The 13555-nt window shown below is 37.9% G+C and overlaps 1 protein-coding gene across 3 annotated transcripts in view; it reads left to right on the forward strand.

The window, feature by feature from the left end:
- Positions 1-13333, forward strand: part of LOC139967843 (uncharacterized) — a 55617-nt gene extending 42284 nt beyond the window's left edge. Inside the window, exons 1-6 of one of the 3 annotated variants that reach the window (XM_071971975.1) lie at positions 3400-3539; positions 5452-5627; positions 6747-7005; positions 9328-10337; positions 11021-11104; positions 11509-13333. In XM_071971975.1, coding sequence (XP_071828076.1) covers positions 3514-3539; positions 5452-5627; positions 6747-7005; positions 9328-10337; positions 11021-11104; positions 11509-11585 — 1632 coding nt within the window. In that variant the 5' untranslated portion in view covers positions 3400-3513 and the 3' untranslated portion in view covers positions 11586-13333. The other 2 variants (XM_071971974.1, XM_071971972.1) reach the window with 2 other exon arrangements.
- The last annotated feature ends 222 nt before the right edge of the window (positions 13334-13555 follow it).

The following is a 13555-nucleotide window of genomic DNA, read 5'->3' on the forward strand; positions in this document are numbered from 1 at the left end:
TATTACTGTTTTTTTTTTTTAAAATTTATATTTTGAGTGTTTGTGAAGTGGGTTATGAAGTTAGACTTCGAAACTCCGTCAAAGTATTGAATCATTTGATGTTAGCGGTACAGACAAAGCAGGGAATGGAGAGACGAGATACCGTACCTATCCTCAATTGAAACAAACAATTCCATATCTCTATTTCAGTTAGACAAAACACGATGTGAAATATGTCCAACCTTTTCCCTCCCACCAGGGGGCTGTCGACTTCACTCGTCTCATCCGTCAAGAATATGTCTAGCTACGTCATCGATGACGTCATACGTCTAGACCCAAGCTGCTTCTTATAAGCCATGGTCTGAAGTTTGTTGAGTTTTCTTCAGCCAAATACGATCATTGCGTTTGATAAAACTATAGGTTATTCACTAGATATTTTTTTTTTATCAAACGACAGTACTTGAACGAGCACGTAATTAATCAATATTAATTCAATTATCAGCATTTCGTCACCCGGACATTTCAAACGCATACAAAGTGGCAAAATGAATTGTTTTCCGCCTTTAAATAACTGCAGTCTGAAATGCAACTTGACTTAAAAGCAAACGGGTGACCTACATACATTATGATGTGAGTTGGAGCAGTTATAATAACAGTAGCGGTGCGTAGTATACTCGTACATGCAGATGCATGGATGCGATAAGCCTTATATACAATTTATATACAATTCTCTTGTTTTGAGTACAAAAAAGAGGTCAAGGCTCTTAGCGCGGTAAGGAGTACTTTACTTTGCATTGTCTTACATCTATTGGCCTATATTATATTTCTATAATGTCTCGACTCTCTATTATACATGAGTGCGCGTACACAATTTTGAAGTTGAGTACAAGTCACACAATCTATATGCTATAAAATACGAGTATACGAGGAACAGACTCACTATACAACTATATCGGAAAGCATAGAAATTAATTAATTTAGCTAACTTGCAGGTAGCAATAGTATAATATATTTAAACATTCTGTAAAGTGACAAGTTCGTTGGCAAAAATTGATAACTGAAATCCGAAAATAGGATTCTCTTTCGATTGTTCCCAGACGTCGCTGATGGGGTCAAAGTAAACAACTACATTTCTCACAGGGGGAATACAGTCGATCAATCATGAGAGAGAAACCGGACGGTAATGTGCTTTTGGAAAGATTCCTGGAAGTATGTGGCAAGTGTGGGCGCGTACAGCACGGGAGACATGTAAAGAGGCGAGGGAGGGGGGGGGGGGATTCGTTCGACAAGGATTCGCTGAAAGTTTCAGAACTTACTTTGTCTTAAGTGCCCTCATCCCTCTGTTTCCCGGATCTTCCCCCAAGACTATTTCCAAGAAATAGATCACATTTACCGCAAGAAGGGGACTGGAAGGAAGGGGGCCTGAACTTACGTTAAACTCAAATTATATCTTTAGAAACACAAACAAATTCTCTCCATCATCCCTTTCTCCACATATGTAGCTGCCTCCACCCCTCCCCTCCCTCCATATCTCTCTCTTTCTCCCTCGATCTACAACAAAAAACGTATCATTGAATTGCTGGTGACATCCCTATGTTCCGACGTCTCTATGTTCCGACAATACCAAATAATTTTTGAACTCATAATTTTTTTGGACCATCATTTCTTCGGACCCAATATTTTCGGACCAAATACTATTGGGGGACTTAATTTTTTTGGGCCCAAATTTTTTCGGACCTAATTTTTGGGGGAAACAATTTTTTGGGACCCACCAAATTTTGTTCACGAAAAAAGGGGGCCGAAGTTTGCTTAAAAAAAAATTGATCCAAAAAAGTGTTGGTCCGAAAAAGTTTGGTTCGAAAACATGTTGGTCCAAAAAAAATTTGGTCCGACAAATGTTGGTCAAAAAAAATGTTGGTCAAAAATTATTTGGTATTGTCGGAACATAGAGACTTCGGAACATAGAGACGTCGGAACATAGAGATGTAACCGAATTGCTCACAGGAGATATTAATGTAAACGTTATTCATGACTAGAATTTGCAGAACGTTAATAATAATAAAACAAACCCATTTCATATTTGGTTGGCCGAAATTGTGATGCATATATTTCAGAACACACTACGCATGTTGGTTATTATACCTCCTGTAGAAAACTTCAGCAACGAAATATGTCATCACATATGATCTTACAAAGTCAGGCTAGAAACGCAAAACCGCCTGATGCGTTCATGCGTAGACTTGGCTATGGGTTTGCTTACGGTTATCGAAAATAGTGAATTGAAGGTTGTTGATGTTTTGGACTTGCGCGTTAGAGATTCAATACACATGTTTGTGGATTGGTTACCCTATTATGGGCGTTGTTGCCATGGTTTTCATATTAACTTCCACCAGTACCTCTTGTACTGTATAGCGATTGATGGTCAATGTGTTTGAATTGGCAAGAGAGAGGTAATTTACTGGGTTATCGGGGTTATGTTAAGGCGCTCGTCATACAGCCGAGTATAGTGTAAGACACTAACTTCCAAGTTTTCGTTAAATATGATGTCATCACGAATAATCATATTGGATTTTCTGGACATAAGGTGAGTCCTTCTGGTGGCAATCTGCACCATCCCTTTATCAAGTGTGTGAAGTATATCATGAAAACCCCAAAAAGAAAATCAACTTTTTTATGAAACCTTCATTGAATGTAAGAGATGATCCATACATTCTTCTGTCAATGCAAATTTCGCAAGTTTTAAACAGGGAGGTGTGAGACACTCCCTGGACGGTTTTAACTTTAACGATGCCTGCATATAGGCCTTATGCAAGTTAAAGAGACCCAATGTGCCATTTGGTGATTATCGATAAGTTTGCATTAGATTTACTAAGTCCAGTTACGCAGGCTTTGTTGAAATCGATTGAACATTGTTACAATAAAACCAATGTTTCCTTTTGAAGGGTCCTATCGACCCACTTTTTTCCACATTGACAGGCTGCTATAAGCTGTATCAATCCAGACGAGGCTTGAAGAAAAAGAAAAACCTAATTAGATTGGGCGGCTGTAACTTTCTTTGATTCATATTGATCATCTCTTGTAATCGGTAGATGGAACCGATGCATGCATGGACTAACAGTAACAGAGACGAATCAGTGTGCATGTACAATCAATCACAATGATACAGGATTGTATAGGTCCTTGACAACCGCATATAAACCACTCAAACATGCAGGTGCGCCTAACTATAGCCTAACAAATAGCAGCAACTAATAATATTGTGAGGTTCAACCGTCTGCTGACCAGGAATCCACATGGCAACTGTTCATGGATGTATGATATCTGTGAGCGAGACAGTATGACTATCTTAAACATATCCTCTAAAGGCCAAGTTGTAATTTGGAAAAATTTGCAAATGGACCCCAGCATGTCATAACTCATGGTAATTACCTTGTACATTGCACAAATGTGGATACTTCGCATTGTCAGTGATGCTGTGTACCGAATTAGCGTACATGCTCGGTTTTCTTGTTCGATTGTCGATTGGATTTACATATGAATGCTGAATTACAGTTTCCAAGGTAAAGGATATAAGGCCTTTGTCAGTCGTGTGGAAGAATAATACATGTTATTTTCAAATCATATCGATATCGCGGTTGTGAGCAAACACGTCATGTTTATATAAATAATATCGACAAGCTGGTTGTGAGTGCAAGATATGTTATACAATATCGATATCACAGAAGTGTGAGTAATATACTTGATATGTTTATATAATACCAACATAGTGGTAGTGGTAACACCACCAATCTAACTTCTTCAAAGGATGGTATATAAATAAACTTTAACACCCTCCTAAAGATAGAGATAATACTAAAACGGCAGTAATTTTATGTGGAAAACTCATATTCCTAGTCCAGTTACTAGTTTTAGTGAATACAGTGATTGCTATTGTTTCTGCTCGGTGGTAAATCATTTTGCAGTGCCACTTCAAATTGTATTTTTCAATATGCGTGCATAAATGTAGTTTCGGTTTTATTGTTTACGTATTGTTCGTCGACTCTGTTCATGTGATTAACGTGTTTCGTTGTCACTTATTTAAACGGTATGTTACACTGCTTTATGTCACACATATCACTCTTCTGTTTTATATATCAAAGTTGGGATATTTGCCTATATATTGCCTTTATGATGGCAGTTTTCGTATAATCTCAGAACCCCTTTACCGTTGCTATATGTTCGGCCTATACGCTATGTTATGCGAGTTCCAAAGAGTTCTAGTAAGACCTCCATTACGTGTCACTGTTCTTATAGAGGGTATTGCTCGCAGGGCTATATTGGTACAGAGATAGACTTGTACAAAATATATACAAGGGGTTCTGCTGTTGACTCCCACAGACAAACAGTTGCGCTACAATCTTGCAATAATCGAGTATGCGGGCCCTTTAGGTTAAGCATTATAATACTATATCGGTCTACACTGAATATTTCTTGGTGTATAGGTGTAGCGAGAGTTGGATTCTCTGGCCATTTTCTGCAATCAGCATTACTGTCTGATCCTCGTATAGAAAGTCATTTCATTAATCCTGGTTTTTATACTTCTGATTGACACGACGATGAGAAATTGTCGCTGTTCTGGTATATTATGGTTGACATCTCATTGTAGTACAAACAGAGGACATGGTATAAAGCCAGTCGGGGAGTACGGTGTTCGCACAGTATTAGTGTACAAGCCTATACGTTTCAGCATGGCCATATTTAAGTGTAGGGAAATTTGTTCAAAACAAATTTTTTTCAAAGTTTCTACCATTGCGTGGTATTGAACGACGTGTGGGTTGACCCTGCTAATGTAGGCCTTTAAGTTTAGTGCTGGAATCATATTACGATAACAGTCAGTAGAAGCTAATTTACAGCTACTGATACAACTTAAAAGTCGCTGAGGTCAAACTGTGTTTACTAATGTGATATACGCACTGATCACATGAAGTCGAAATCCACATAGCAACCGTTGGCGTCCCATCGGCACAGGCATTCTGACAGGCTAGTCCAACTTACTATAGTTCCATCTATATACCACTTATGATTTTCTGCGTATGCTGAAATTACGCAAATACGTTGTTCCTAACCAGTTGGCATTACAACGGAAGTCGGTAATCATCAACACTTTAACGTATATATCAATCCGAGATTTTCATCTTTGTTTATGTTTTGGAATACATTTTTCTTAAATAAGACGAATAAATTCACCAGAATTATGAATCGATTTTATCGTTCCTTCCTGCAGAAAATAATACTACCGGGCTCCGTCTATGTATGGCGTGAATGCTAACAACATAAGGATGTCTTTGCGAGATCGAATTACATGAATAAAGACCACAGAACTTATTTTACAATTTTAATTTGGTAAAACACCCAGCGTTGGTCACTCGTTTTCAAAACTCGAATGCTTCTTTAAATCGATAACTATTTCCCCCTTTTCCCATTTTTCATCAGTCTAAGCGGTGGGGGACCAATCAAGTTTGCTGGAACTAAAACAGACCGTCGTACTTACGGCACCGACAGCGAATACGGAGACAATGGCGCTTTTCCGCTTTTACACGATAGGAACAGATTAAATACACGTACAACTCGGAGTGACCCTTCCTTGAAAGCACGGCGAAGAAGAAAAGGTAATTACATAGAGCATAATGCTCTATGGGTGATTATTACTAAAGTTAGGAAGAGTGGATAAATTATCACCGCTCCCACCCTTTATGCAAACAATACATTGGTTATAAATCAGAGGTGAAATGTCGAACTTAAATGTTGAAACACAAGTAAACAATCAATATAATAATGGTAATAAAAGTAACAAAGAATGAATTTGCGACAATATTGGCAGGGTACTTAGCATTTTGAAAGGGAGGCATTAAAGAGGGATCAATAAACAATAAATTAATATTTCTTCAGGTACAAGGCTTTTGCAAAATTCAGTTAAAGCAGACGTAACCGACTGTTACCATATATACTGTTACCTTGGTTTCCTAACTTTTCTGACAAAACTGTTCTTTGAAATAAGTTGAAAGATATCGGTGTTTTTTGTTCCAATTGATAAGATGCCTATGGTGAGAATCTAATCCTGTGAGCTGTTTAAAGAAAATCACCTCCACACCCCTACCTACCCCGCCCCACCCCGCCCCACCCCGCCCCACCCCGCCCACCCCTCCCCGATGCAGAAATGCAGTCGCTCAGGATAAGTACCCTAACAGACATGGCGCCTTACATAGAGGCGGTTGAGGGAATAACAATAGTTGAATGGTTGAAGTCTTCTTGGTCAAGTTGTTTGTAACCTTCCTATCAGTTTACCGTTACTCCCTTTTCATAAGTTTATTTTAGTCTGTATTTTCCAGTAGAGGGCGCTCGCCCAGTAAACTATCATAGATAAATGGTTCATCCATGTGAACTATGGCTGTTCGTACCGAGTCGAATTTTTCAGGGCGTGAGCAAAGAAGGTAGATTCGAGCATCGCAGTGAATCAGGTTATACTACATGGGCATCACAAGACTAGAATGACTGCAGCACAAGACAAAATCTTGAACCAATAAGATTTGCATTCTTAATCTCCTTATTTCAGAGGATTAAAGCGATATTGTTCCGTACTATGCCGTAATTTAATTAATAATAATAGTGAAAAATGACACCCACGTAACCTATCTGTCTATCAGTGAGGACTTTGTAAATAATAATTTAATATGTTTCAACAGATAACAATCATGTTCCTTTGAAATTTTTGTCCACCAAATTTGTAGTTACTGAAAAAACCCGGCACGTCAACTCCGCGCCAACACCAGTCAAAGAGGTTCGTCGTCCGACTAACCATGACAGAATATCAAAGAAAAGTAAAGCTTCCCATGTGTCGAAATCCTCTCACCTACCGAAGCTCCAGACGGAGACTCACGGAGTACCGACAGTCAAACAGGTTCGGACCCTACCAGCTGAGTCGAGCAAAAAATGGGCGACCTCCTGGGCCGAAATTCGGGCCACTTCTCTAAAACGCGATGATTTTAAGTAAGTATATATCAGCTTCGGCTTTGCGATTCACCAGGAGTACTGTGAGGAATTGGCTGACTTGCGAGGAGGGGGAATAGAATAGAGGTATATTGAACAATCGTTTAAGCATTCAAATGTCATGGGTTAAATAATATCATTACTTAAATATCATATTAAACGGAGAAATGATAAAGATGAGGGGCGGGGAGGTTAAATGAATATTCATGGTGACGTCATTGTAAAATATCATGTAAGAAAAAAAAGTGTTATTTTTAACACTATCATATCTCTACTTTCTGTGTGTTGAGGGGAAGTTCAAAGAGTCTTAAACACCCCAAAATGGCATGCTGATTGCCTTAACTTTTCACCACACGTTATATCATAAGCGTATTCATCTGATAATATTCAAATATACCCCAACAATGTTTGTAAAATATATTCCCACCACGTTGAAAATGAAATCAGTTTTAAAACAATGTACGATGTTCCCATCACCCGTTAGTGAGAAACACCCCGCCCTGTTGTGTGTTACTGTACATCCACACCCTCCCTTTACACACGTGACCCTGGCAGAGATGCACCTCCTCGATACTGCGCAGTCAGTTCATACAGCGGTCTGCGCAGAATAATAGCATAGCAAAATCATGACGTCACAAACAATGCGCAGACACTTGGGCCTATAGTTATTAACCGTTCTTGGTTGAAACATTCAGATGGACGAAGGAAAGAAAGTCAAATCAGTTAGACAGTAAAACTTAAGAGGGAGCGGGAAAAACACCGTTAAGTAGGCTATGAGCAGACGACAAATATAACATACTATAAATATATATTATTCGTCAAGAGTCCTTAGTAGAACGATTTGAGCAACGTTATAGCCGCTTGTTTTTAGGGTCACCTTTTTAGGGTACTAGACTATAGTCTCTTTCTCTTATGCATATTATCATTATTTTTTTTATCTGTTTATATAGGAGCAGTATATGGCTTTATAGGTGCCTTTTAAAGTTTAATTGTTTTCAAAGTTGAATTTTGATCCTTTCGTTTTTGATCCGTTAGACTGTCGTATAGGTTTTTCAATTTTTTAGTTTTAGGTTTAATTTCCTATTAGTTTCGATTCTTATAGTTTGACCATTTTCGAGAGTTTTGATTCTTATTCCTTCAGTCAGTTGCAATTCTTATTTTTCTTAATAGTTTGACTTCTTATTATCCTATTAAATTAATATGTGCAATTCATAGTATGGTATCCTTTTAGTGTATTTTCATGTATACTATTTGTATTATTCTTATTCCATCTTATCATTGTATTGTCTTATTGCGAGCATTTAATTGCCCATTTTTGGTGCTTAATAAAGTTTATTTGAATTTGAATTTGAATTTAAACAAACCGAGGAGATTGACAGAAAACCCTCGTGACGAAATGGTTAACAGTTAGAGGAAATTACGAAGTAACAACCTAGCTATACGTAAAGGAATTGCACAACAGTTTCAAACCAAAGAGCCAGAAGACTGCAAACAATATTTTCCAGATTTGACTTCTGTTACCATCGAGATATACTTGTACTCATGTGTACCTACAGAAGTACGGTTCTACCTAGCTGTAATTTCTGAGGTTTCTTGTGCACATGGATTTCACACAGTTGGACCTTGCTCTATTGACAAGAGATTTTTTTTTATAGTCTTTCGCTTGGTTTGACCTCAAACGACCGTTGACCTCCACCAATTTCAATAGGGTCATTGTACTTACCAAGGGAGATCTGTATTTCAAATATTAAGTTCAAGTCCAAGTTGCCTTCTTTGGGTTATCGTGTTTACATGATTTGTTACTGTTACCGCATTATTCAGTTTAACCCACATCTTGACCACTTCCTCGTTGAATATGACATTTTAATACATAAACAACATAGTAATTTAAATACTTTCTTCCACAATTAGCTGAGGTTGGGGAGGGTTGCTTAATATTTCATTGTAGAAAGTTCAATATCACCACACGGCCATACATTCATGCATGAGCTGTGCGTTAAGGGGCTGCCTTGTAAACAGCATCTGGGTGATACCCGACTACACAGTGAAAATGTGATGGGGTGTTACCAATATCCCTACCATTTTTCGAACAATGATTATTACTGGTCCAAAATTTATTTCATCAAAGTGGATAAGAGCTGGTGATCCCAATGTCCCGTTTTACGTCACAAGACATTAACGTAAACAAAGTTGCAAACTTATTCAGTATTTGTGCATTACTAGAAAGTATAGACAGTTCATTTTAGCCTATACTATGCTTCTAAGTATCCATAGATCTGTGGTGAGATGCAAGTTTTGAAATCTTTTATTGGCTTCTTTCAGTTCACCTCAATCTTCATCAACTTCGCCTTCCTCTTGCCGAACATTTAGCACTAAGAAAACTGCCAAATCCGAGCCTTGGAAAGTTGAGGCTCGCTCTAAGAACGAACTCTGGCAAAACAAAGGAAGCCGAGAATCTCCATTCTACGCTAAATCAAAACCTGAAATAGATAGTCCTAAGAAAAGGACAAAACAGTATGCAAAGCCGGAGACGGTTAAACCGAAATCACTACCACCTCGGCTTGAAAGAACAAAAAGTAAGATTGGATTTTTTAATCGAGATGGTGCTTTTGTTCTCGACGACGAAGCAGACCCACCAGCACAACTTGCTCGCTCAGAAACTGTTTCGGTTATCCGACCAAGGCGAGCTAAGAGTAGAACGATATTAACATCTCAAAGCGCCAAGACGATGAAAGAAATAAAGAAAAAACCGAAGTTACGACGTCGTGCCGTCGTCATAACGAAAAAGACTCTATCCCACGAGAAGTCATTGAAATCGGTTTACGGTAACCGCAGCTTTAAACTCCAGCGTCATGTCACGTTTCTGAAGCACATTACGCAGGCGCAGAAGGACAGAATGGAAGAAGAGAATCAAATGTCTGAGGAAAAATCCCGAGCGAGAATTGAATCTTTGCGAAGACAGAGAAGGGAATTGAAAGAGATAAGGGATAGGTTTGACGAGGAGCAAGTGACACGGTTTAGAAGACAATACGTCTCTTGGAAAAGCGTCGAGGCCGATAGATTGAACCGAAATAGTGAAGAATACGGTCTACCGGACAATATTTACGACGATAGATATGATAAAACATTGAAAGAACTTAGCCAAAAGTCGACGGTTAATCGGAAAACAAGACCGTTTCGTCAAGTTGCTACGTGGATGAAAAATATCAAGCGATTTGAGAGACTTCTAAATCCTCAGATGAGCGTTAACCTTGAGAACCAACTGGCAAAGCAAAACAAGGCACTAGTAGAGGGTATAGATATCGTGGAACTAGCCAACGGTATACCGAACGGTAAGCTATATCATGTGGTCTGTATTTGATTATTTCTTCTGTTATGTCATTATGAATCGGTGGTTGACTAAAGTTCCTAAAAACCACGCTAAGCCTGTAATTGGTAACGTGTAACACGATGGAAAATTAAAATAAGGAAGCAAGAAAAGGTTTGCAGAATTTATGTAATTAAGAAGAAACTGTATAAGATACTTTATGACCGTTCGTATGCGACATTTCCATTGTATAGCCTGATAGTATTACCTATGTGACGAATATGGTAACTATGCTAACGTGTATGCGTCGTATTTGAAATTTATGGACTGTTTATGAAGTAAATATGAAAATTGTTTCATTAAATAATTATCAATTCTAGTTATTGTCAATATACTGGCATGTATTTGCTGGTGTGACATAACCACGAATAGAAACATTTGTAATGACATACCAGCATATACAATCCCAGTGTCAATATCTCAGTGTACGTATTATACAAACACGCTATATAGAGAAGTACAAACATGATGTAATGTATGATGCCACACATTACGGACACAACTGTTCGTGCTTGATTTTGATTGGTCAAACCTTCATTTTGTATACATTCAGCTAATGTGATTAATTATCAGTACCGAGATGGAAACCCACATTTTCTTGGAAATTTAACATCCATTCATATTTGTTCTTGTTTTTTGATGTTGTAGATGTGACGCAGTCTTCAACGAAGCAGGTCAAAGTTGATAGGGTCATCGGTTCTGCAAGACGAATCTTACAATCACAGGAAATGGGTAAATTAAATATATATATATATATTTTTTTTAATTAAAAATCGGAGGATTAGATTCCGCGAAGAAACATTCAGTCTATTCTGTATAACCTGTTCAATCAATATCAAATGCAACGGTTGGGACAAACACAACTATACTAACCTGTGAAGGCATGGGCAAAACTAGTAAGCCGCTGTAAGTAAATGCTCGCTATGCCATTCAGCATGCTGACACATGACTTCGTAATCAAAGTTGAGAAAAACCTTTCTGAATTTTTTAATTAATTTTTTTTACGAAAACGTATCAACTCGGTGAACAAAAGCTTGGGCTATAGGAACCACATATACCCCGTCTCCCAGAAGCAAAGATTCGTGTCGACTATACAAAATTACCTCGTACTATAGTCTTTCTTTCCTCTTCTGCAGATGCAATTAGTGAGGTTTCATCCCTGGAGGAATTACAAAACGAATTCAGAGCTATAAATCTCGATGATCGGTCATAACAACACAATCATATTTTCATGGTCCTTAATTAACTGCCTTATAACATATTACTTTTCAGTTAACTGGCACAGTTCACATTTTCGTGTAACCGATAAGTTTCAGATCAAATGAACCACATCATGCGCGCCATAGCATTTGATACCAAGTATAGGCGTAGGAGGCGGGGGGGGGGGGTGGGGGCTGCAGCCCTCCAAGCAAATATTTTTGTGAAAATTCGGGCAATATGAGGAGAATTTTTCGGGCACATACTGAAAAAATAAATTTCAATGTGTTTTCCAATGGTTAAACTGATATTATTATGATCATTATTATTGTAACGACTTCCCGAAATATTCTAACCGATATGGAACTGTAATAGCACGGGATATGATTGTATGTAATTGGCATGCGATGCAATAACCGATGCATGCCGCGCGAAGCGCGCGAAAAATTTTGGTTGTATTTTTCGGGCAAGTCGTTACAGCCCCCCAAATCAAACTGGTCTCCTACGCCTATGATACCAAGTATTCAGACTTTTATGTTTCTTTCTCATTGCTATGACGACCAACCATCACGACAAAAGTTCTAAGTACATGTCATTAATTTGAACTCGCCCACCATTGTTGAATTATTACGCAATAATATTTTCTATGGTAGTCATATACCTTGTTTTTATCAGCGTTTCTTTTGTTATTTTGAAATATCTATATTCATTTGCCTTTGTCGTTTACCTCCATTTCATTAACATAAAGTCTGTTCAAAGTATCTCTTACGAGATCCGGCTTTAGGAATCACAAATGATTTCGTTTCGAATGGTCGGTTAGCATCATGTTTGATCTCTAGAGTAAGGCAAAATATGTCACCAAAACAGAAGTAGTATTGTTCGATACAAATGACAAACGCCTACAGTGGAATTACGAGCTTCCTTACCGGTTTCGAACCTCTGGCCAGCATACAAAGCGGGAGGCCCGGGTTCAAATCCAGGTGGAGGCTGGAAGTTTTTTCACTGTTCTTGATTTTCCAAGTCATTACGATTCAATTATATATATAAATATATATATATATATATATATATATATATATATATATATATATACATATATATTTATCAGTTTATGACAATCTTTCTGCTCACGAGTTTTCACTGAAACTGAGCAAACCATTCGTCCAGGCCTGTAGCTAAGAACTGATGCAAGCAACAATCTGCGGAGAGACACCAAACTCTAACGGATGGGCATCGACAATTTTACAAGGGGCATCAATAATTAAAGGAAGGGGCACCAACAATTTAAGGAAGGGGCACCAACAATTTAAGGAAGGGGCACCAACAATTTAAGGAATGGTACATAACTGTTGTCCTGTAACTTGTGAGGTTTATTGTACACAAGATGGCAGTACAGGCGTAGGGGGTACAGCTGTATACAAGACGGAGGCGAAAGCGCCATCCCCAGCCCCACCCCCTTGCCCCGTCCGCCATTGAAGGTTAAGTACCATCAAGCGATCATTCGTTTGCTTCACTCACTTTTTACAGTCCATTTTAAAGGAGTATTTCGGTGGTCAAATCTGTACGTCTTGATAATATATTTGATTGCGAAAGGGTTTCCTGTTTTTGTAAATTGAATTGGAAGAGATATTTTTTTATCATCTCGAAAGGAAGTCTATTACAAGTTACCATATCTTATATTAAGGTGGCATATAAAGCCAGATATTTCCTCAGTTTTCTTGGTTGAAGTATATATGAAATTTATACATACCACGTATAACAAATCAGTTGTAATCGCTGAAATGGAAAGAGCGACTTCTTCATTTATTTTATGATCTACAATGGCAAGAACAAAAATACAATTATCTGATAATAAAGAAAACTTTATTTACTTATTTTTATTACTTTTTTTATGTCACATAATTTTGTTTCATTTCTCCACCGAGTTTCAATTAAAACGTTTAAATCTTACAATTTTAACCACAACTTGAATTTTGTTAAGACAAG

Source organism: Apostichopus japonicus, chromosome 5 (assembly GCF_037975245.1).
Source record: "Apostichopus japonicus isolate 1M-3 chromosome 5, ASM3797524v1, whole genome shotgun sequence".
In the NCBI taxonomy this organism is placed as follows: Eukaryota; Metazoa; Echinodermata; class Holothuroidea; order Aspidochirotida; family Stichopodidae; genus Apostichopus; species Apostichopus japonicus.